Source organism: Leishmania infantum, chromosome 24, assembly GCF_000002875.2.
Source record: "Leishmania infantum JPCM5 genome chromosome 24".
NCBI lineage: Eukaryota > Euglenozoa > Kinetoplastea > Trypanosomatida > Trypanosomatidae > Leishmania > Leishmania infantum.
The window spans coordinates 703908-723593 of record NC_009408.2 but is presented as its reverse complement, the minus strand read 5'-3'; the positions used below and the strand labels follow the sequence as shown (position 1 = coordinate 723593).

Below are 19686 nucleotides of genomic sequence, written 5' to 3'. Positions count from 1 at the left end.
TGGTGGCTTCCCCCTTTCCCCCCCCCTTGTGTGTACGTGTGTGCCGCCGCCTTCATCTGTAAGGCCTTATCGGTGCAGACATCGAGGCTTTGGTGCTCTTCTTCGTTTGTTGCTCGTCGTTGTTGCTCTCCCTCCCTCTCTATATACATAAGCACTTCTATCTATACATATACGCGTTGGTTCCCCTTTTTTATTGTTGTTGTTCGTGCGTGTATGTGTGTGTGTGGTAGTAGTGGTGGTGGTGGTGGTTTTATTTTGTTTTTGTTTTCACACAGTCCTCTTCGCTCTCTTGTCTCCTTATACAGCCACCTTCACCGTGTTTTCTGCTTCTCTTACGTCGCTTCATCTCCGTGGGCCCCTTCTTTGTTGTCGCGTCCCTTTTCATCTATCCTTCTTTGCTTGTTGTACGCGCGCGCGTGTGTGCGAGCGAGAGAGACAAGGAAGAACACACACGTACACACACACACACACACACATAACGCGAACAACGAGAACGTGAGGGCCATCTCCCGTTTCACGCCTCCGACCCCCGCCCCCATCTCCCCCTGTTTGTTCTCTCTTTTTCTCGGCTCTTTTCGTTTGTTCGGCTTTGAGCGTGGCCACCCACCCCCTTCCCCCTTTTCCTTGACGAGGCGTGCGCAGTCACGTACGCACCTGGACGCAGGCACACACCAAGAGGCGCGCAACCTTTCATCTTTCACTCCTTTGGGTGTCTCCTCTTCCCAGGCTGCTGCTGCGTCTCTTCTCTCACCTTTTCGCCTCTCTTTGAGCACTTCATATTTTGCTTCCCTCCTCTGTCTTCCGTTTCTTGTGTCGTGCGCCCTCCCTCCCCCTCCCGCACCACCGCAACCACCACCCTGCTCGCTGGCCCACTCTTCCTTCGCTGAATCAACGCCAGCTTGTCGCCATGGCGTCCCTTGGCGCAGAGCACAAGCTGGAGTGTAAGAGCATGGTGCTTACGCTCCACACCCTCTTCGACATTCCACGCGACCTCGTCTCGCTCCACTCACGCCGCGAAAGTGTCGAGCTCGTGCTGAAGCCGACGGCGAAGTACTACTCGGAGAACAAGCGTTTCTGCAAGCTGGACTTGCCGGAACAGCATGTCGCCTTCTCACCGTCCTCTATCATCTTCAAGCACGACCGCTTTGTTCTGGACTTCGAGTCAGCGCCACCGCCATGCGGCCTCTCCTTTGCGCGATCGTCGACACCGCACGGCGCTGCGTCCTTCGCGAACAGCATGCCGAGCAACTTCTTGGACTCGCTTGCGGTGAACACCACGCTCACCGCGCCAGGGGTGGCGAGCAGCACTGGTAAGATGCCTCTACACTTTGAGAGTGACGCGCGCGCTGGTGGCGCCGTTCCTCCCAAGCCTCGCCTCGCGTTCGGTGAGAGTGGCGACGAGGACCAGGACGTCAACCTCAGGAGCCCCAGTAGCCTCAAGCTGAGGACCTCAACGACCACCTTGTCCAGTGCCATGCCGCCGAACCAGATCGTCCTGCGCTACCCCACACGCTCAGATCTTAAAGTCATCGTCGAGGTGATGGTGGGCGCACGACAGCGCCGTCACGACTCCTCTGCCGTGCGCTGGATTACGCCATCGTGGGCGGACCGATCCATCGCAGGCACTATCAGCACCTTCGCCGCCGCTGACGGGGAAGTGATGCGCCACAAGCTTGTCAACCGCTTCGTTGGGCTGACGGTGGGGCATCTCTCCTGCACGATGGAGCTGCCACACGCAGCCGACGATCTGCGTGAGGTGACGGCGTTTGCCCCAACGGCGATCGCAGACGCGGCGGAGCGCCTGTGCAATGACTATGAGCGCCTACGCCGCTTTCACACAGCGGACACGGAAGAGCAGCTGAATGCTGTCCGCAGCGAACGTCCAGTTCGGCTTCGTGACTTTGTGGAGCAGCTCTCGACCGGCGCGAGCGAGTCCTCCATCTACCGCGGCCTGCTGCTGGAGGTGTGCCCTAGCTTCTTTGTGCGCCGCATCCGTCGAATTTGCGCCATGTACCCGCCCATCCCGCAGAGCAGCTCCTGGGTGCGTACGGATGCCGAAACGCTTGCCGCCGAGTACACTGGGCGCGAGATGTCGCTCATCCGCAACCTCTGCGCCGAACTTGGCCCCGACTTGAGCGCTATCTCGCCGCGCAACCGCTTCCTATCCTATACCAGCGTGCAGCCCCTTGGCGACGAACTTTGGAAGTGGATAAAGGACAACTACGCTCACCAGGAGAACGACATCCTCGACTACGAACCGGACATATTTATGGAGTCGCTCGCGCTGCACTATGGCACGCCGGAGCCTGCGCCGATTCAATACGGTTTTTCGCCCATCTCGTATGAGCTGGACAGGCGCGCGTACTTCTGCGACTCGCTGCGCTTCCCGGTAAATCGCGAGCACCACCGCTATCGCGATGAGGCGATGGCGGCGCGCCAGATGCGTGTGCCGCTGCAGCTGACGCCCTGCGAACGTCCGCTGCGCCCCATTCGGCCAACATCGCGCAGCGTCGGCGAGATCGACATTCTCCTAGAGAAGTACAAACCAGAGTTCGTGCAGCTCGTGCCGTCCATTGCAGACGCCATGGAGTGTGTGACACAGCAGAACGAACGTCTGCTACGAGAGCTGCTGCGCGAGTCACAACCTGCTGCCGGCGCAGCCGCGGCGAACGCAGGCACGCGTGAGCGGATGCGCTCGCTCCCCTATGAGGTGTGTCCGCACGGGTTTCATCTCTTTCAGTCAGAGCGGCCCAGTGGGTCGTACGTGGCGCTGCTGACGCGCTTCGCAGAGTACACGTACATCTCCGTCAGCACCCTTCTAGCATCCGTAATCTACCTGGACCGGCTGTGTCTCCGGCATCCACGACTTCTGCTTACGGCGCGCAACATCGAGAAGCTGCTTGTCGCCGCCGTGCGTGTTGCCAGCAAGGTTGTCGACCTCCGCAGCGTCAACAACAAGAACTTCGCGTCTGTTTTCAGCGTGCCGGTGCAGGACATGAACGAGTTAGAGTCGGAGTTTCTCAAGCTCATGAACTTCGACTTCTTCCTCTCGCCGAAGGAGTTCAACAACTACGCTCACCTGGTGCAGCTGCCGGCGGCATACATGCAGATGCCGTCGAGCGTGCGCCTGTCGAGCACAGCGAGCGCGAACGGCGCTGTAGAAAGCAGCGCACCGCCGCCGTCGGCTTCGCACGAGGCTGCAGACCACGTAGCGGATGTAAGCCACAGTGGGAACGGCGCGGCATTGAGACTGGAGAGCAACACGAACAGCAGCAACACTAACAAAATGTTGCTGAACACGCCGGCCGTCGCCACCCCTGCTCCCCCTCGGGCGCCGTCCCCGCAATCACAGCAGCAAGGGCGCAGCAGTAGCGGCGCCTACAGCGTCGACACCTCGGTAGCCGCGCAGCGAGCACTACTATCGAGCAAGCCATCATCCTCAGCGGACGGCTCGACTGCGACAGGAGTTGAGGCTGGTGGGAAGTACACCGATGGCAGCGGCGGCGCTGCCGGGCACCGCTATATTCGCAGCGGAGTGAGAGGAGGAGGAGGTGGTGGTGGCGGCGGTAGAGGATCCGTTCCAGCCAACGGCTACGGGAGTGGCAGCAGTGCCAGAAGTGCTGGCGGCGGTGGCAGCGGGGCCACGAGTGGCAGCAAGGCACCATCGGCGGAGTTCGCAAGCGGGACGCGGGTGCTGAGCATTCCCTGAAAACCACCCCGAAAAGGGCCCGTGCCGTCCTCACCCCTCCCCGACTCACGCTGGTGCGGAATCGACGTTCGAACAAGAAAAAGTGCAGAGCCAATGTTAGGTGCTGATGCAATGCTGTGAGCGAAGCACCGATGCGCAGATGCGTTGAGCAGCCGCACTGGGCGGGCCCAGTAAGGTGCGACGATCAGAAAAAGGGCAAGCATATGCATAGATGATGCAAAACACAAACGAAAGCCCCCCCCCCGCCGCCGCCCTCCTTCCTTGTCAGGAAAAAAAGAAAGAGGGGACCTTTGTCAAGTTAGAGCGAGAGGTGGCGCTGTAGGTGTGGTTCTCGAGTGAGGGGCTAGAGGGTGAACACGAGGGGAGGAGCTGGAGAGTCCGTGAGCTGTGGCCAGAGAGAGAGCTCAGTTAATGCAGAACGCGATATGAATTCATGGAGGCGTCTGCTGCCTTCATTTTTTTCTTTCGCCATTTTAGCGGGTGGAGGAGAGGGGGGTATCTGCTCTCTATGCATGTGCCTGTGTGTGTGTGTGTTGCGGCGCTCTTTTCTTCTCTCGATATCGGTATCGTGACGCATCACACCACCCCTCCCCCCTCTCCCTCTCTCACGGCTCGGCTCTGTCGTGGTCACCCACTTCCCTGTCCCCATCGCCGCGTGTGCTTGCGTCTGTGTATCTCACCTATCGCACATATGCACTTTTCTCCCTCCTCCGCTTTACTCTCTTTTTTTTAGGCTTTCAACTCGTTTCTGTTGTGTATTTATTGTTCTCCTTTCACGCGTGTGCGCACGCGCCTGAGTGCCTCCCTGTCTGTCCGTTCGTCGGTCCTGTATGTTTCTATATTTCTGTACAGATATATATGTATATATATATATATCGTCGTACGCGCGTATGTGTAAAGAAGGGCGTTTCGGTGTCCTTATTTTTCTTCCCTCTCCCCCTTTTTTTTGTCCTCTCGTTTCACTGCTTTGTTGTGTTTGGGTCATCATTACCGCCACTTCATCCTCCCCCTCCTCCCCTCTCCTTTGCGTCCGCCTTCTCATTCTCTCTCTCTCTCGCGTTGTCTCTCTGTCGAAATCGTGGCTGTGTAATGTGCCGTCTGCTGTCGTCGACTCGGGTGGCAAGGATGTGTGCGTGGAAGGGAGGGGGGTGATTGATGGTTTCGCTTGTAGTTCGTGTATGATGTTTGCTATCTCCCAAACAGTTCGTTTTCCTCTTCAAGGTCTTTTTTGTCGGTTTTCTGTTTTTCTGTTTTAATTTTTATTTCGTTCACTTCTGCTGTTTTACCGCAACCTTCAGCATTCGCCTGATGGCCAACACGCACACACAGCAATAGCAACAGCGTAGCTTTTTGTACTTTTCTGTACTGTACTCGATTTCTCTTTCCTGATTGTATTTGATTGTTTTCGGCATCGTTTCCTTCTCTCTTTCCTTTCTCGTTGTATTTGTGGGAAGAGCTACTACCACTGCACCCTCAGTCTCCCCTCTCTCTTCACGTCTCTTACCCGCTCTCTCCATCCCTCCCGCCGCATCACTAGCCGGGAGTTGTGGCACCGTTGATGCTGTTGTCATTATCTGCACTGATTGCTTTCCTTTCTCTTCTCCATTCATACACGTATCCCCCCCTCATCTGTGCGTGCGTTCATGTGTGGTTGCCGTAGCTCCTCTTCTTCACCCTGCTCCGACCTGTTGGCAACCCCCTTTTACCTTCTATCCCCGCCCCATTCCAACGTCTCTGCCACCGTCCGAATGCGTGCGTGCTGGTGAAGAAAAGAGAGGAAGGGGCTGGAGAAGGTGGTATGTGTATGGGAGAAGACTGGAGGGAAGCAGCGGCTCGTTTGTGTGTGTGTGTGTTTCCACATACACACGCAGAGAACCCTTTTCTCTTCCGTCGCCCCTAACCTTCGTTGCCTCCCCTCCCCCTTCCCTCCTCCTCCTCTCTGGTGACGCGGCACTACAAAAAAAAACACAACATACATGTACAGTCCATGCCCTTCTCTCTTTGTTTTCTCTTGTATTTGTGAGAGTGTGTATTTTTAATGTATGTTCGTTGGCGTGTTGGTCAGTGTGCAGGCCCAACCCTTTCCCTTCCTCTCTCCCTCCTCCAACCCACCCCATCCCCATTCACTCGTCTCTCGCACACCTTTTTCCCTTCGCCTCTATTTTCTCTTGTCTCCTCTTGCAGCGCTTGCAAGCGCTCCCCCCTCCCACCTCGTGTTTGGCTTTTGTGTGTTTGTGTTGTCGCGGTGGCGACAAGCCGTGTTCAAACGGGCCACGCTCTCTTCATGTTTTCCCCATTTTTTTTCTGCTCGCGCGCGTTTGTGTGCGTGCGCGTGTGCGTGTTCCATCCCTTCATCGCCTTCCTTCTTTGTGTTCCGCTTCTGCGCCCCACTCCTCCTTCATTGGCCGCATTGGTTATTTTTCGTTTCGCTTCTCCCTTTCCGCCGCCGCCGCCGCCGCCACCACCTCCCCCCCCCTGCATGTTTGTCTGCCCAGCGTGTCTCCCCTCCTCTTCCTTTGCTTTGCCTCTCGCATTGGCGTGGGCGCACTGATGGCCGCGGACACCTCGGCGTGGCATGAGGGTCCACTACCCCTCTCCGTATGGGGAAGCCGAGCAGCCTCGCCCGCCCCCCCCCCCACCTCTGTCAATGCACAACCACCTCTGGTGGGTGGCAGGGCCAGGTGCCTGCGGCGTAGGGGGAGGCCAGTGCGATGTACCGCCACTGATGCCGGCGGTCAGGTCCTGGATGGCGCTTCATCGGAGAGAGCTGCGACAGTGAATACGCTTGCACTATCCACATGATGGGCAGCGTGTCGACGTGACTCGACCGCATCTCAGTCGGCCCTTGCTGCCCGCTGGTGGGTGAGCCTGAGCCATCCCAAGCGATGCGACAGCTGGCGACCTGCTCAGCGTGGAGTGGCGGGCAGAGTTTGAGGCAGGGGCCGTGCTCCGATGGCTGAGTCGGCGCATCGCTGTAGCGCGTGTGCCTACGGCTGCTTTGCACCACGCGATGGGTGGCGTGTGGGCACAGCGTCCTTTGACCTCACGTTGTGTGCGGCAGCGAAAAAAAAACGGGCACGCGCCCAAGACGATTTTTTACCCTTTCTCTATGTGTATTCATATGCGTGTGTGCGTGTTTGACCCTCCCCCTCTCCCTCCTCCTCCTCTCCACCCCCACCCCCATCCCCGTCTTCCCGACCGTCGAAGGAGGGAGGCGCGCGCTCTACCCACAAAAGAAAATCAACAAAAAAACCGGAACTGTCCCTCTTGTCTCCACGCGTCTCCGACGCTCGGCGACGCTGTGACGCCCCACATTGTGTGTTTGCTTGTTTGGTCTCATCTACCCTTTTCCCTGCCGCCTTATCTCATTGTGTCCATATGTGTGTGTGGTACTGTTTGGTGTTTTCGTGTCCGTATATATGTGTGCAACTTGTCTGTGTTCGCTCTGCGCTGATCTTTCCTCGATGTTTCCGTCTGCCCCTCTCCCTCTGTGTGTGTGTGTGTGTGTTCGACGGCGTCTTGATCTCTCTTGTGTTGCGTGTTTCTCGTTTTCCCCTGCATGGATCTTCTCTTCTAAACCGACGAACCTGTTGAAGCGAAGACAGCGAAAGGCACCAACGACACCACAGCAGGTGAACGCGCCGTCGGAAGTAAAGGCTACGCCACTGCGCCGCTGTAATGTCGCACAGAGATGGGCGGGTGAGGAGAAGAGGGGCGTTTCGCTGTGCACGGGCCTTCACTCCTCAGCCTGCAACTCTCACTCTGTGGGTCTGCCTTTTGCTTCTTCAGCTCCCGATGCTGCTACTGCCGCTCACTGGGGCGCTGTGGAGTCGCCACACGCGCATGCCGCCCCCCCCGCCTTCCTGCTCCCTCTTCCTAGGCGATCCCGATGCGCGCGTGGTCCACGGCTCAAAGTAAGAGAAAGTGGGCTGAAGGTTGTTGATGCAATGGCGCTACCGCCCATCGTTACCCTCCACCCATCTGCCCACCCCCGAACGGCCCTGCGATACATCTTCACTCGCTACCCTGAGCTCCTGATTTTGTCCTCCTTCTCTTCTTCTATGTCGAGTTTGTCGCTCGCGGTGCCCTCATCATCCTCACACTCACCAAAACACGCGCAGCTTCTCAAACCCTTCTCGTCCTAGTGGCAGAACCTCTAGCTACGCATTACCCATCATACCCTTCCGCACTTCGCCTGTCTCTACCTCCTGCCATCCCCGATACAGCCGCCGACAGCTCTCTCCGTTCTTTTCAAACTCTTCACGCCTGCCTGCTTTCCTTTCACAGCACTGCCTCCGCCGCAGACACACACAAACGCGTTAAGAGCGCCAGTGAAAGAGGAGGTCTACGTGAGGACGCGTGGGCACGAGAGAGGAAGACAGGGAAAGGCGCGCGGCTATTCGGTTAACGAAGTGTCCCTTTCCCTTTGTTTTGTGTTTTCGTTTCGTCTCCTCTCCATTCTCGGCTTGCGACAAAACTAGTGGAGCGGGAGGAGGGGGAGAGAGGAGGACGAGGAAGAACGCCGCTGTCGCCCTTCCCTCACTGCCGCCTGGCTCATCTCTCTTGCCGCGCTCGGTGCTCTGCGAAACGTCCATTTGCTGCTGCTGCTTTCTTCCCTGCCCCTTTTCCCTACGATCATTCTGCTTCTGGATTGTTGTTGTCGCTTCTCCCACCTCACCCCCACCCCTCCCGTTGTTCGTCTTTGACCCCGACTACGGGTGTGGGCCCTTTTCTTGTGGCCCGCGCGCGTGTCTGTGCTCCACGCATCGCGGCTCAGTATCCATCCATCCTATATTCCTCCACACACTGCTGCCTCTGGTGCCGTCTACCCCTCACTCGCCACTCTCGTGTTGATCCTTTTTTTTTTCGTTTTCGCTCACACGTTTCTTCGTGCGTGCTTCCGCACTTCGCCTCTGCTCACCGGCAGCGCGTGCTGCTCCTGCTTCTCCCCTCCCTCTTCCTCGACCTTTTGACGGCTTGGACTGCCATAGCGGCAGCGTTGTCGAACTCCCCACACGCACACGCTGCCCATTGCCCACTGCCCACCACCACACTCCGAGTGCGCACAGACGGAGGCAAGGGAAAGTTGATGTATGTACGTGTGCTCACGCTATCTGCGCTGCTTCTTTCACTCGTTGAGGGCACGGCTGCCTCTCTCTCTCTCTTGCCTGTGTCTTTTCCTTTTTCTCTCCCCTTCCCCTCTCTTTGTCCTCCCAACCTTCCCTTTACCCATCCGATGTTCTACTCAGGCTGGGAGCTGCTCGCGCCAGCGTTCATGAACGTTGGCGCTCTTTCTGCAGAGCTGCGCCACAGCAACACGACCGCGGACGCCGCAGCAGCATACCTCACTCAGGACCTCTTGCTGGGCAACGACGATACCGATGGATCCGCGTCAGCAACGCCGCAGCGGCAGCACCAGCAGTCGAGCACCGAAGCAGCGGCACACATGTCTGCGTCCCCCGGCGACGGCGACGATGTAGCGCGACACACACCGTCAAGCCCCTCGCCGGCCAACAAAGAGCGTCTCTGCGCGCTGCCACACCGCGCACAGAGGCGGCGCACTCACAGCAACGTGGCAAAGGAGACGGGCTGCGTGCTGCACCTCGCCGCGAGGCCCGCCCTCTCATTCAAAGAGATGGAGCAGCAGCTGCACCGCCGCACGACCGGGTCCTCAGATTGCTTCCATGTAAAGAGCAACGCACCTGCCATATCACAGGCGGCGGTGGTGTTTATGGAGTGTGTCGTCACGTGGCCATCGGTGCAGCAGGCGGCCGACGCCGCCGGCGCCGGTGCCGCAGAACGAAATGCGCATCGTGACAACTCCGCCGTGTCGCCGACGGCTAGCGCTACCAGCAAGCCGACGCTACCGGCGCTGGTGCTGGGGGTCTGCCAGCGATCCCTGGAGTGGTACAGCCTGCCCGGGGAAGCGGAAAACAGCGTTGGCTTCTATGTGGCACAGCGCCTGATCGTCAAGAACGGCTACGAGGACGGGGACGCCGTGAAGCTGCCGGATGACGGGCGCAGCGGGGCTGGTGGCAGTCGCGTGAACTTCGGTGATCACGTCGGTTGCCTTATCGACCTCGTTCGCCACCAGCTCGCCTTCACGGTGAACAAAGACATCGTCTCCACCCTCCCACTCGAGCCTTCACTGGCGGACGGCAGCTATTACTTCGCCATTGGCCTCGCTCGACGCCCACAGCAAGCCACTGACGTAGTGGTGCGATTTTACAGCGGTGCGCAGTGCCTGAGTCAAGACGTGCCTCTCCGAAGGGGTGAGTTGCCCCTGCCTCATCAGCAGCAGAGACAGCTGCCTGTGTTCCCGCTGGCCAAGTACGTGCGCGAGTTGGCACTCCAGTCGGTGGGACGCTGCACCACTTTTATGTCAGGGCAAGAGGGCGAGTCGCACATTCGACGGAGTGCAGCCGCACCCTCGAGTGAGCAGCATTCGGGCGGTGGCTCGACGGTGGCAGCAGCCCATCGCTACACGAAGGGAAAGCGGCCTGATGTGCGCACTGTCAATGCATCCTGCGGCAGACAAATGCCCCTGGCCCCAGAGACACTCCGCGACACGCGCGTCACGGCCGTCCTGCGCGACTACCTCTCCGTTCGTGGCATGACAGGCGCGCTGCAGACGCTGGATGCCGAGCTGCATGAGCTTGCTCCTGCACAGAGTCAGCTGTACGCCACTGCAGCGGGTGCCGCTGGTAGGGGTCCTGCTGGCCCGTCGTCATCGCCACCCTCTGCGCCTGTCTCTGCACGTGCGCACCTTTCACATGTTCTCTGGCGCCCCCCAACGCCAGGCGAAGCGCAGGAAGCGTGGCAGTGTTACGCGGCAGACATGAGTCGCCTTCGTACGGCACTACTGCAAGAGGTGGCCTGTAGTGCCGACGGCGCACCGACTCTGCCCCTCTCCGCGCTTCTCGGCCAGCTGATGTTGTGGCGTCCGTCACTCGCCTACGCCTTCGCCTCCGTATTCGACAGCCATGTGGCGGCCGCGTCAGCGGGCGGCGGTGTTGGGGTGAGTGGCAAACACCCCAGAAGCGGTTCTGGCGCGACGATGCCGCTCTCGCCATACGACTGGGTGAGGCGCGTCGTTCATCCCTCTCTGTTCACATTGAGTATGCTGGGGCTTCGCCAAGACATTCGCTACCTCGTGCAGTCCTATCAGGCGGTGGAGGAGCTGTGGGGCATCCTGCAGACGTATTTGCGCGCGGCGCGTGCGGCGTGTCAGCAGACACACGCGGACCCCCATGGTCATTGCGCGCAGCAGCCGCAGCGGCTTTCCTTCGCAAACGGCAAGGAGGAGGCGTTGCCGGCAGAGCGTGGCACGAACGGCAGCAACAGCAAGCCCGGCACTACGAAGAGCCCTGCTTCTCATCAGGGGATGGCAGGCAAGAGCTCGTTCTGCCACTCTCGCATTTTCTCCAACGCGTCTTTCGCGCCCACGCCCGAGGCGGAGCGGCAGGCGCAAGCCGCCTTTACGTCTTATTTCACGCAACTCGTATGGAACCCGGCACGCGTGCTTCCTTCTCCCATGACGCACATTTGCCGCGCCTCACCGCTCTCTGGTGGTACAGGTGCAGCTGCACGCGCAAGCTCACGTGACGCGCTCGCACCGGCGTCCCTCGATGCGCTGGCGGCGCTGGCCGGCCGCGCAGACGCCGGTATCGTCCCTCACTCCAAGAGGACGCCCTCCGCCCCGTACGGCGGTCGCATCCGCCGCCGTGCGGATGCAGATGTGGATACAGATGCAGATGCAGAGGACTTCCGCGCCTGTGCGGCCGCGTGTGCTGCTTCGGTACGATTAGGCACATCAACTGCAGCTGGCGGCAACGGCAACGCGTCGCAGGAACGGCACCGACAACCGTCGTCGCAACAGCCACAGCCGCAGCAGCGGCCGCTCTACATAGCGCATGTGGAAGAGGCAATTTTGGTCCTCTACCGCGGAGCTGTTGTACCGGCCCCAGCGCCGTCGCGCTCCTCGCAGGTGTGCCTCCTGCAGACGCTGTCAAGTCTTCACACGCATACTGTTAGCACGCTGCGGCAGATGGAGCGGTTCGTGCGGCATGGCGGGGGCAGCACCGGCTTCGCAGATCGCACTGCCCTGGACTCGATCGATCTACTGGACACGCTCCTGCGCACCGTGCAGCATCGCTACCGGCAGCAAGTGTGGCGGCGTCTCGTGCACGCAGTGGAGGACGTCAACCAACAGCTGGAGGGACGGCTGCGGAGTTGGGGAGCTGTGGCGCAGCAGCCGCAGAGGATGCAACCTTCGCTAGCTATGCCATCATCGTCTCAGGTGCCGCCGGTGATTGCAGGGCCGAGACGGTGGCATGCGTGTCTGGACGGCTGGCTTGAGGAAGAAGACAATGCCGAAGACGGTGAAGACATCGATCGCGACGCGGCTGTCCCAGAGGACGACGAGGCCACACAGCGGCGGTCGCCGGTGAGGTCGCTAATGGACGGCTTTTCGTCCTTCAGAGCAGGCGAGACGCCGACCCATGAGGCACTGGTCGCCAGAAAGGAGGGTGAAGGCGACCAGCCGTCACCGGCGGAGGCCACGCGGCAGATGCCTGCCTTCCCCAGCTACGAGGACCTGACAACGTTTATGCCGTCCCTCCGCTCGCTCTGGCGACGTGTGGAGGCGCGAGCAGCGCTAGAGCCGTCCTTGCACCTCGTCACGGAACTCTTTGTTCAGGAGTTGCGGCGGTCGTTGGACTTGGCTCCCGCGCTGGGGTGGCGCGCGAGGACATCCACAGCGCCGTGTGCTACTCCGAACCCTGGGCCGGCCTCCTCAGCCGCTGTCTCCACAGAGGCCGTCACTTCACCACTGGCGGCCGTGAAGTCAGAGCCGAAAGTGGTGACAGTGAAGCGCCCCTTAAGTGTAGCGTCTGGCCGGAGCAGCGTGAGCTCCAACACCATCAGTGCTCTGCCTCCACGCACGGCGCGGCCATCTGGCATGGGTGGCGCGGAGGATGACGAGGCAGCGGCGCCGGAGGGTGATGAGGCGGAGGCGGTGGCTCGCTGGTTCGCTGAGGAGCTTTACCTCGGTTCCATGTACATGAAGCGTGTTTTCAAGCACATGTCTGGTTGCTGAGGGTACCGTACGGCGTCGGCACTCGCGCACGCAGTGCAAGGAGGGGGACGCGTATCTCGGTGCAGCTATACATACTTCCAGCAGTGCACTGGGTTGCCCTGTCTCTGTGGTGCAGTCTGTGAAGAGCGAAGAGCAAAGGAAGGAGAGGGAGGTGCATCAGCAGCCATGTGCAAGGAGGGTGGACAGGGGCAGCCGGCGCAGCAGGGACGAGGACACAGTACGTTTGGTGGGATGAAGCGTGGCTTCAGGGGGCGAGGCGTCAAGGAGTTGAGATGCGGCAGTCTGTCCTTTGGGTGGGTAGATGGGGGGCGTTCACGGTACGGTGTGCATGTCTGATGTTTGCCCAGGTATGTGTACTCGCGCGTCGGCATACTGTCTCCATCCTCTCGCTCTCCGTTCCCCTGCTCTCTCTCCTCTCAGGGACCGGCGAATGGTTGCTGCGGCTGCGGCTGAGGCTCGCATACTCTCGCCCACTCACGTCTTCGCCCCTCCAGTTTTCGCTTTTCTTTGTCTTTGGGTGCTGCACCTCTTCTCGTTGTGTTTGCGTGGTTTCGCATGCGCGTGTGCTGAGTGGCATCGACTGTGATGAGGGTAGCACGACATTGGTGAAGGGGAGGTGGAGGGCGAAAGGGTTGAGCATGTCATGTCAATCGACATCCACAAATACATACACACGCACACACGCAGGCGTGCTCTTACCGCGCACTCATTGCTTCGAGGGTGGGCGTTCGTTCACGCATCTCTCCTCTTTCCTTTTTCTTTTCCTTTTCCTTCGGTGCGTCGCATGCAAGTCTGATGTTGCATCGAAAAGCAAGCAGCGATGGTAGTCAAGGAGGTGCAGGGAGAGGGGGCGGAGGTGTGGTGCTTCACCTCCTCCTCTATTGGACATTACGCAACAGCAAACACGAAAAAAAAACACGAGCAACATGTGGACGCGAGGCTTATGAAGTCCACTGCCGCACACAGTCTCCCTCTCTATCTCGTCTCCATCTGGGCAGAAGTGTGCTTTACTCCGACGTGTATGCGTGTGTGTGCTGGCAGTCTTCTGTCGTACTTCGCAGAGGAGAGCAAGGAAAAGGGGGGAGGAGGGCAGAAAGGGATACTCGTGTGCGCGAGATTCTGCGAGGAAGGGGGAATGGGTACGGCGGCGACTGTCCTGAGACCCCTTCACCCCCACTCTTTCCTTTGCCGTGGATCTCTCCGTCATCAGCGCCTGCCCGCCAACGTCGACATGGCATGTGTCCGTGTTATCTCAGCCGTCGCCTCAACTCCTTCCCTCTCACCTCTCTCGCCCATCCCCCTCCACAATCGTGTTGGCGGGAGGGTTCATGTGACGAGTGGAAACTATTTTGACCGCTCCCTTCCTTTTTCGTATTTCCGTTGTGTGGCCGAAGCGTGATCCACCTGCGCGCACGCACATCACCGCCACTCATCCACCTCGTCGTGTAGAGTATCCACACACCCAAACGCACGTAAATCCGTAGCGGGAGATACAGACAGCGTCGGCGCCTTCCCTCGCCTCCCCAACCCGACACTTACACGCATTCACGATGTCCGACTCTCATCAGATTTACGCGGTGGCCGGTCACGCACTTCCGCTGCCGCCCAAGCGCACACCGCCTCGCTACAGCACTATCACCCGCTCTGAGGAGCAAGAGTGCCGCATAAGTGTCCGTGCAAACTCTCCCGGTCGCGCCGAGACGCCGCGTGATGGCGAGATAAGTCCCGTCGCTGTAGCCCTGCAGCGCGAATCACAACTCGGATACCGCGGCGAGGCTGCTCATCCTCCGCCAGAGGACTCGAAGCACCTGGCTCCACCCACCTTGCAGAAGTCCAAGGTGCCATCGAGTCGGCTGGCCGGACCGTCAACGCCGCGGCAGCAGTCGCAGAAGTCGACGGAGCTGGAGCTCGACGACCTCAGCAGCTGCTTCTCGTCACACTGCAACAGCGCGCCAGATACCAACGCGAAGATGCACGCGGCAAGCGAGTTCTTGGCTCAGGGCGGCTACGCGACCCCTCCTCATTTGAATATGACCGCCGTCGTACCAGAGGACGGTAGCTCCATCGACAGCCGTCCGTCTCTGAACCGCACCAAATTTGAGGCAGCAGTGGCGGCAGCAGAGGATCAGGATCGCAATGTCGTTCCCGCGCGGCCCATCGAGACGTCTAGGACTCGCCGCAGCCAGGCGCCTGCCAACCACCACAGCACCCCGGTCGCAGCGGCGCCGGCGAGCGGCACCCGCTCTACAGCAACACAGTCCACTTTGTCGCGCTACAACCATTCCAAGGGATGCGGGGCGTACAGCGGCGACCAGCGGCAGCAGGCTGAGAGCACAGACGGAGCTCCTCAGAAGCATCAGCAACAGCAGCCAAGGCCACGAGGCGCACCTGCCACGGAAGCTGCGGCGCACCCAGCAGCCTCGGCGGCGAGCAGCGCGGGCAGCAGCAGGCGAAGAGGTGTGTCATCGCATGAGCGCTCACCAAGCGAGGCAAGCTCCTACCGTCGCGACAAGCATAGCGCCCGCAGCGCACCCGTGTGTTATGTCGAGCAGCACAGCCGCTCCCCGGTCAGAAATAACAGAGCAGCCCTCTTGTCATCCCCAGTGTCGGTCGATCCTCATCTCACCCACGAGTACTCTCAGCAGAAGATGGAGGAGCGCCGAGCGTCGAAGTCGCGTGTGGTGCCCAGCAGTCAGTCAACGGCTGTGGTGGTGGTTTCATCAAACGCGTGGAACAGTATCCGCACTTCCCGCAACGGCGAAGACCCGCTGGAGATGAGCGTCCCTATCGCAGAGCGAGTGAACTTCATGTCCACATTGGCACGGCACCGCGACAGCTCGGCGTCCGTGCCTATGGGGACGCTGGAGGGCACGGAGCTGCTGCCGGGGCTGCCCCAGCTGCAGGGGCACCGAAACGATGACAATGCCGATCGCCCCTACCGCACCATTATCCGCTTCATCGAATATCAGCCCAAGGGGGAGCGACCCGGATTGGAAGAGATACTGGCCAGCTACTCTGGTCGTGAGGACGCGCTGTGTTGCGCCTTGGGTGAAGCGTACGGCGACGACTTTGAGATGCTGAAACTCGGTTGTAGCCACACGCCGGCGGTTCCGCTCTTGGCAGATCGCCCCTCTGCCGACAAGCGCGCCACCGCCTCATAAGCAGAGCTACGTTGTGGCTGTACCTCACAAGCTCCGCGAGTATCCTGTGCACGTTGCGCTGCGGCTGAACAGGGCGCAGCCGCGGGAGAGGGTGGCGTTTCAGCCAGCTAGCCCTGCAGAGCCTCCTCACAGCCGCAGCGGACAGCACATGTGAGGGGCCCCGTATCAACACACTAACGGCGGCGATGGCGTGGTTCCGCAGGAGTGGCGGGAAATTGAAGACAAGTACAAGGAATCTTCATCAAAGCCTATGAACGTGTCACGCGATGTCGGAGAGCAGAGGCCGTATGATGACCGCGTTGAAGAGAGCGGTGCCCGAGGTGCCTCAACGCCATCTCGACAGAGATACGAGAAGGCTACACACAATGAGGGGGGGGGGCGTAAACTTCCTTACCCTTGCTCGCGCTCACAGCACTTAGCTTACCACCCCCCCTCCCATCTCCCTTTCCGGCTGTTGCTCCGGGGACGCACGTCTGGCTGTGTGCGTCGGCGACGCCCCCTGTCTCCGAGCGCGCCCTCCCCCTCCCCCTCCTCCTCTTCCTCTCCTTCCTTTTTGCGACCATTGTTTTCCATCTATATCTATATATATATATATGTTTATCTGTATCTCTCCCTCTCTCTATATTGATGCTTTTTGCATTGCCTCTTTCACTTCCTATTTCCCCTCCCCTTCATGAGCCAGCGACGGTTGCGAGCGAAAGGAGGAACGGAGGGGAAGGGGGTTGAGCACGAGCATGGACAGCAGAGAGAGAGAAGGGTGACTTCTTGGCTTCTTCAGCTGTCGATGCCCCTCCCCCCCCCTCCCCCGATGACAAGGTGAGGTGGGGGGGCACACCTCACACACACACACACCTCAGTGCGTCGTATCGATATCTTCGGACCCTCTCCGTATGGGGAAGCCGAGCAGCCTCGCCCGCCCCCCCCCACCTCTGTCAATGCACAACCACCTCTGGTGGGTGGCAGGGCCAGGTGCCTGCGGCGTAGGGGGAGGCCAGTGCGATGTACCGCCACTGATGCCGGCGGTCAGGTCCTGGATGGCGCTTCATCGGAGAGAGCTGCGACAGTGAATACGCTTGCACTATCCACATGATGGGCAGCGTGTCGACGTGACTCGACCGCATCTCAGTCGGCCCTTGCTGCCCGCTGGTGGGTGAGCCTGAGCCATCCCAAGCGATGCGCCAGCTGGCGACCTGCTCAGCGTGGAGTGGCGGGCAGAGTTTGAGGCAGGGGCCGTGCTCCGATGGCTGAGTCGGCGCATCGCTGTAGCGCGTGTGCCTACGGCTGCTTCGCACCACGCGATGGGTGGCGTGTGGCACGGCGTGTGGGCACAGCGGCCTTTGACCTCACGTTGTGTGCGGCAGCGAAAAGAAAAAACGGGCACGCGCCGAAGAAGGGAAATCCACTTTTCATCCTTGCTGCGCGCACCAAAACCCCCACCCACCCACCTTTCCATCCAGCCTCCCCTTTCTTTATCTTGGTCTTTCCTTAAAGGCTGCCGTTTCACAGCGTTCTTCGTGCAACAAAACTAACAACTTCCCAATGCTTTGTGTACACTACTCCATGTGTAGCCCCTCCCCTCCCCAGAAAGGAGGGGGGTGAAGCTGCGTAAAGGGGCGCATGCGCATAGCTCGAGAGCGCTGCTGAGTGTTTCAGTTCTCGGTAGTATAGTGGTTAGTATACCCGCCTGTCACGCGGGTGACCCGGGTTCAATTCCCGGCCGGGAAGGTTTTTTCTTGCCCAACACCGCCAACCACACACCCAGGCACACCCGAACACGAGCCTCCGTCCTCACCCTTCTGCCCTCCCGCCCTCCCTCTCAACTGTCATCCAGCGCCTTCTGATTAATATTCATACACGCACAGAGAGGTCTCTGCAGAGATACGGGTCACTTTCCCTGTCCTCGCCTCCCCCTCACCGCACAACGCCTCTGTGTTGTGCCGAAGCTGCAGCACATGCATCTCCCTCTGTTTTCTTGCTTACCCCAACACCTATACACTCACTCACGCACACCAGCGTATCCCTTGGCTGTCGCGGTGGCGTACTTATGTGTATGGTATCGCCACGCTTGTCTACTTGTCTCTTCTTTTCCCGTGTTTTCACTCTTGATATTCAATGCAGCGAGGCCAGGAAAGGCGACTTCAGTGCCGCGATGCGGTGCTGTGGACCGCGAGGGCCTCAGTGGTGGTCCTGCTATGCGCACTACTCGGCGGCTGCGGCCTCGCAGGTGTTGCGGCCGAACAAAAGCCGTTGGTGCTGCATGCAAGCCTCGTAGACCTCCTCAACGCGGAGAACGCGCTGTGGACGGTGTCGCTCGGCACTCCCAACGCTGCGAGCCCATCAGTCGTGTGGACAGCGATGCACGAGGTGCGCGTGGAGACGCAGCCCTCCCAGTCGGCCGCTTCGCTTCTCTTCATGCTGCCGCCGCCGACCAGCTTGAGGCACCGCGCCGAGGACGCGGAGGAAGAAAAATACGACGAAGACGGTGCGGCGACGGGGAAGCAAAGCGCGGCGCCCGGCGACGATGCCTTTGCACAGACGCAACGCCGGAAGCCCTTTGGCCACCTCGCGCGGTCCTTCCACGGAGTCTCTTGTGAGGAATACCGGACGGGCGGGCGAGGGCAGCAGGGCACCGTGCAAGGCCGGTGCTTCTTCCTGCGGGACGACGGCGAGGACTTCTTTGTGCGCTACGAGGTACAAGGCGCCGGCAACGGGGAATCAAAGAGTGACAGCGAGGAGGCAGCTGCCGCCAAGACCGCCACAGCAGTGCGCCGCCGCAGCCGCCGAGGCCGTGCTTCGGCGAAGGCTGTCGCTTCACCGAAGGCAACGGCGAGCAGCAGCGCAGAGGCGTCGGGGGCGGAGCCGCGGATCGTGCGCAGCGCCTCCGCCAGTGGCGTGTGGACAGAACACATCCTTCTGGGCGATAGCGCTGCCGCGGGTGCGAAGGAGACGAGCGCTGGCGCGGCAGAGGAACACGTCCGTGTCGGAGACGTGACCATTGATGAGTACATCCGTGAGATGGCAGATGCGCGCCGCTCCAAACAGGTGGTGCTGAAGCTCGCTATAGCGGTGCCCCGAAAGGCCGGCGCCTCGGCGGATGGAGGCCAAGACGACCTAATGCATGTGCGGCTGGAGTGCATCACCGACGCTTTTTATGAGGCCATGGTGGAGCGTAGCACCGGCGTGGTGAAGGCAGCTCGCACGAGCTTCTTCTATCGCTGGGTGTGGCCGGTGCTGTTCGTCACTGCCATCTACGCGATGCTGGCGGCGACGGCCCGGCTGGTTGCCTGGCGCAAGGCGTCGCAGGGGAGTGTGGCCTCGGCTACTGCTGGCGCGACGAAGAAGAAGCAGCAGTGATGGGCGGCTGCACAGGCAGCGCAGACCACATATGGCGCTGCTAACCTTCTCTCTCTCATGTGCTGTGTGAAGGACGATGTTGATGATTGAGAATGAGAATGCAAGCAAGCAAGCAGATGGAGCGGGAGGTCAGTGAAGCGGTCGGGGATGGATAGGGTTGTTTGAAGAGGGCTGGGAAAGGGGAGGTGTTGCAAGACCAAGCAAGAGCAAGGCACCGGGTGTATGTGTAGGTCTACGATCAGGGCTGACGTTCGCAGTGCTCATCAACCCTTGTCCTCCGTTAAGCATGCCTCCTCGTCGTTGCGGTGGGCCTCTCTGGGCGGCGCACACAGACACAGACACGCACGGCTCAGTCAAGAATGGCA

The 19686-nt window shown here is 60.1% G+C and overlaps 4 protein-coding genes and 1 non-coding gene across 5 annotated transcripts; all 5 read left to right on the top strand.

The window, feature by feature from the left end:
• Positions 1-907: 907 nt before the first annotated feature.
• CYC11 (putative cyclin 11) lies at positions 908-3709 on the top strand (the record flags this gene model as incomplete). The annotated part of the gene is made up of 1 exon (XM_001465949.1): positions 908-3709. The coding sequence occupies one exon, from the start codon at positions 908-910 to the stop codon at positions 3707-3709; it is 2802 nt and encodes a 933-aa protein (XP_001465986.1).
• Positions 3710-8945: 5236 nt separating this feature from the next.
• LINJ_24_1940 (conserved hypothetical protein) lies at positions 8946-12806 on the top strand (the record flags this gene model as incomplete). Its single annotated transcript, XM_001465948.1, has 1 exon — positions 8946-12806. One exon carries the CDS (start codon positions 8946-8948, stop codon positions 12804-12806), a length of 3861 nt encoding a protein of 1286 aa, XP_001465985.1.
• Positions 12807-14356: 1550 nt separating this feature from the next.
• Positions 14357-15967, top strand: LINJ_24_1930 (conserved hypothetical protein; the record flags this gene model as incomplete). The annotated part of the gene is made up of 1 exon (XM_001465947.1): positions 14357-15967. The coding sequence occupies one exon, from the start codon at positions 14357-14359 to the stop codon at positions 15965-15967; it is 1611 nt and encodes a 536-aa protein (XP_001465984.1).
• Positions 15968-17620: 1653 nt separating this feature from the next.
• Positions 17621-17692, top strand: LINJ_24_tRNA5. The gene has a single exon. It is a non-coding gene; the product is annotated as a tRNA-Asp (tRNA).
• Positions 17693-18079: 387 nt separating this feature from the next.
• On the top strand, positions 18080-19321 carry LINJ_24_1920 (hypothetical predicted multi-pass transmembrane protein; the record flags this gene model as incomplete). Its single annotated transcript, XM_003392545.1, has 1 exon — positions 18080-19321. The coding sequence occupies one exon, from the start codon at positions 18080-18082 to the stop codon at positions 19319-19321; it is 1242 nt and encodes a 413-aa protein (XP_003392593.1).
• Between the last annotated feature and the right edge of the window lie 365 nt (positions 19322-19686).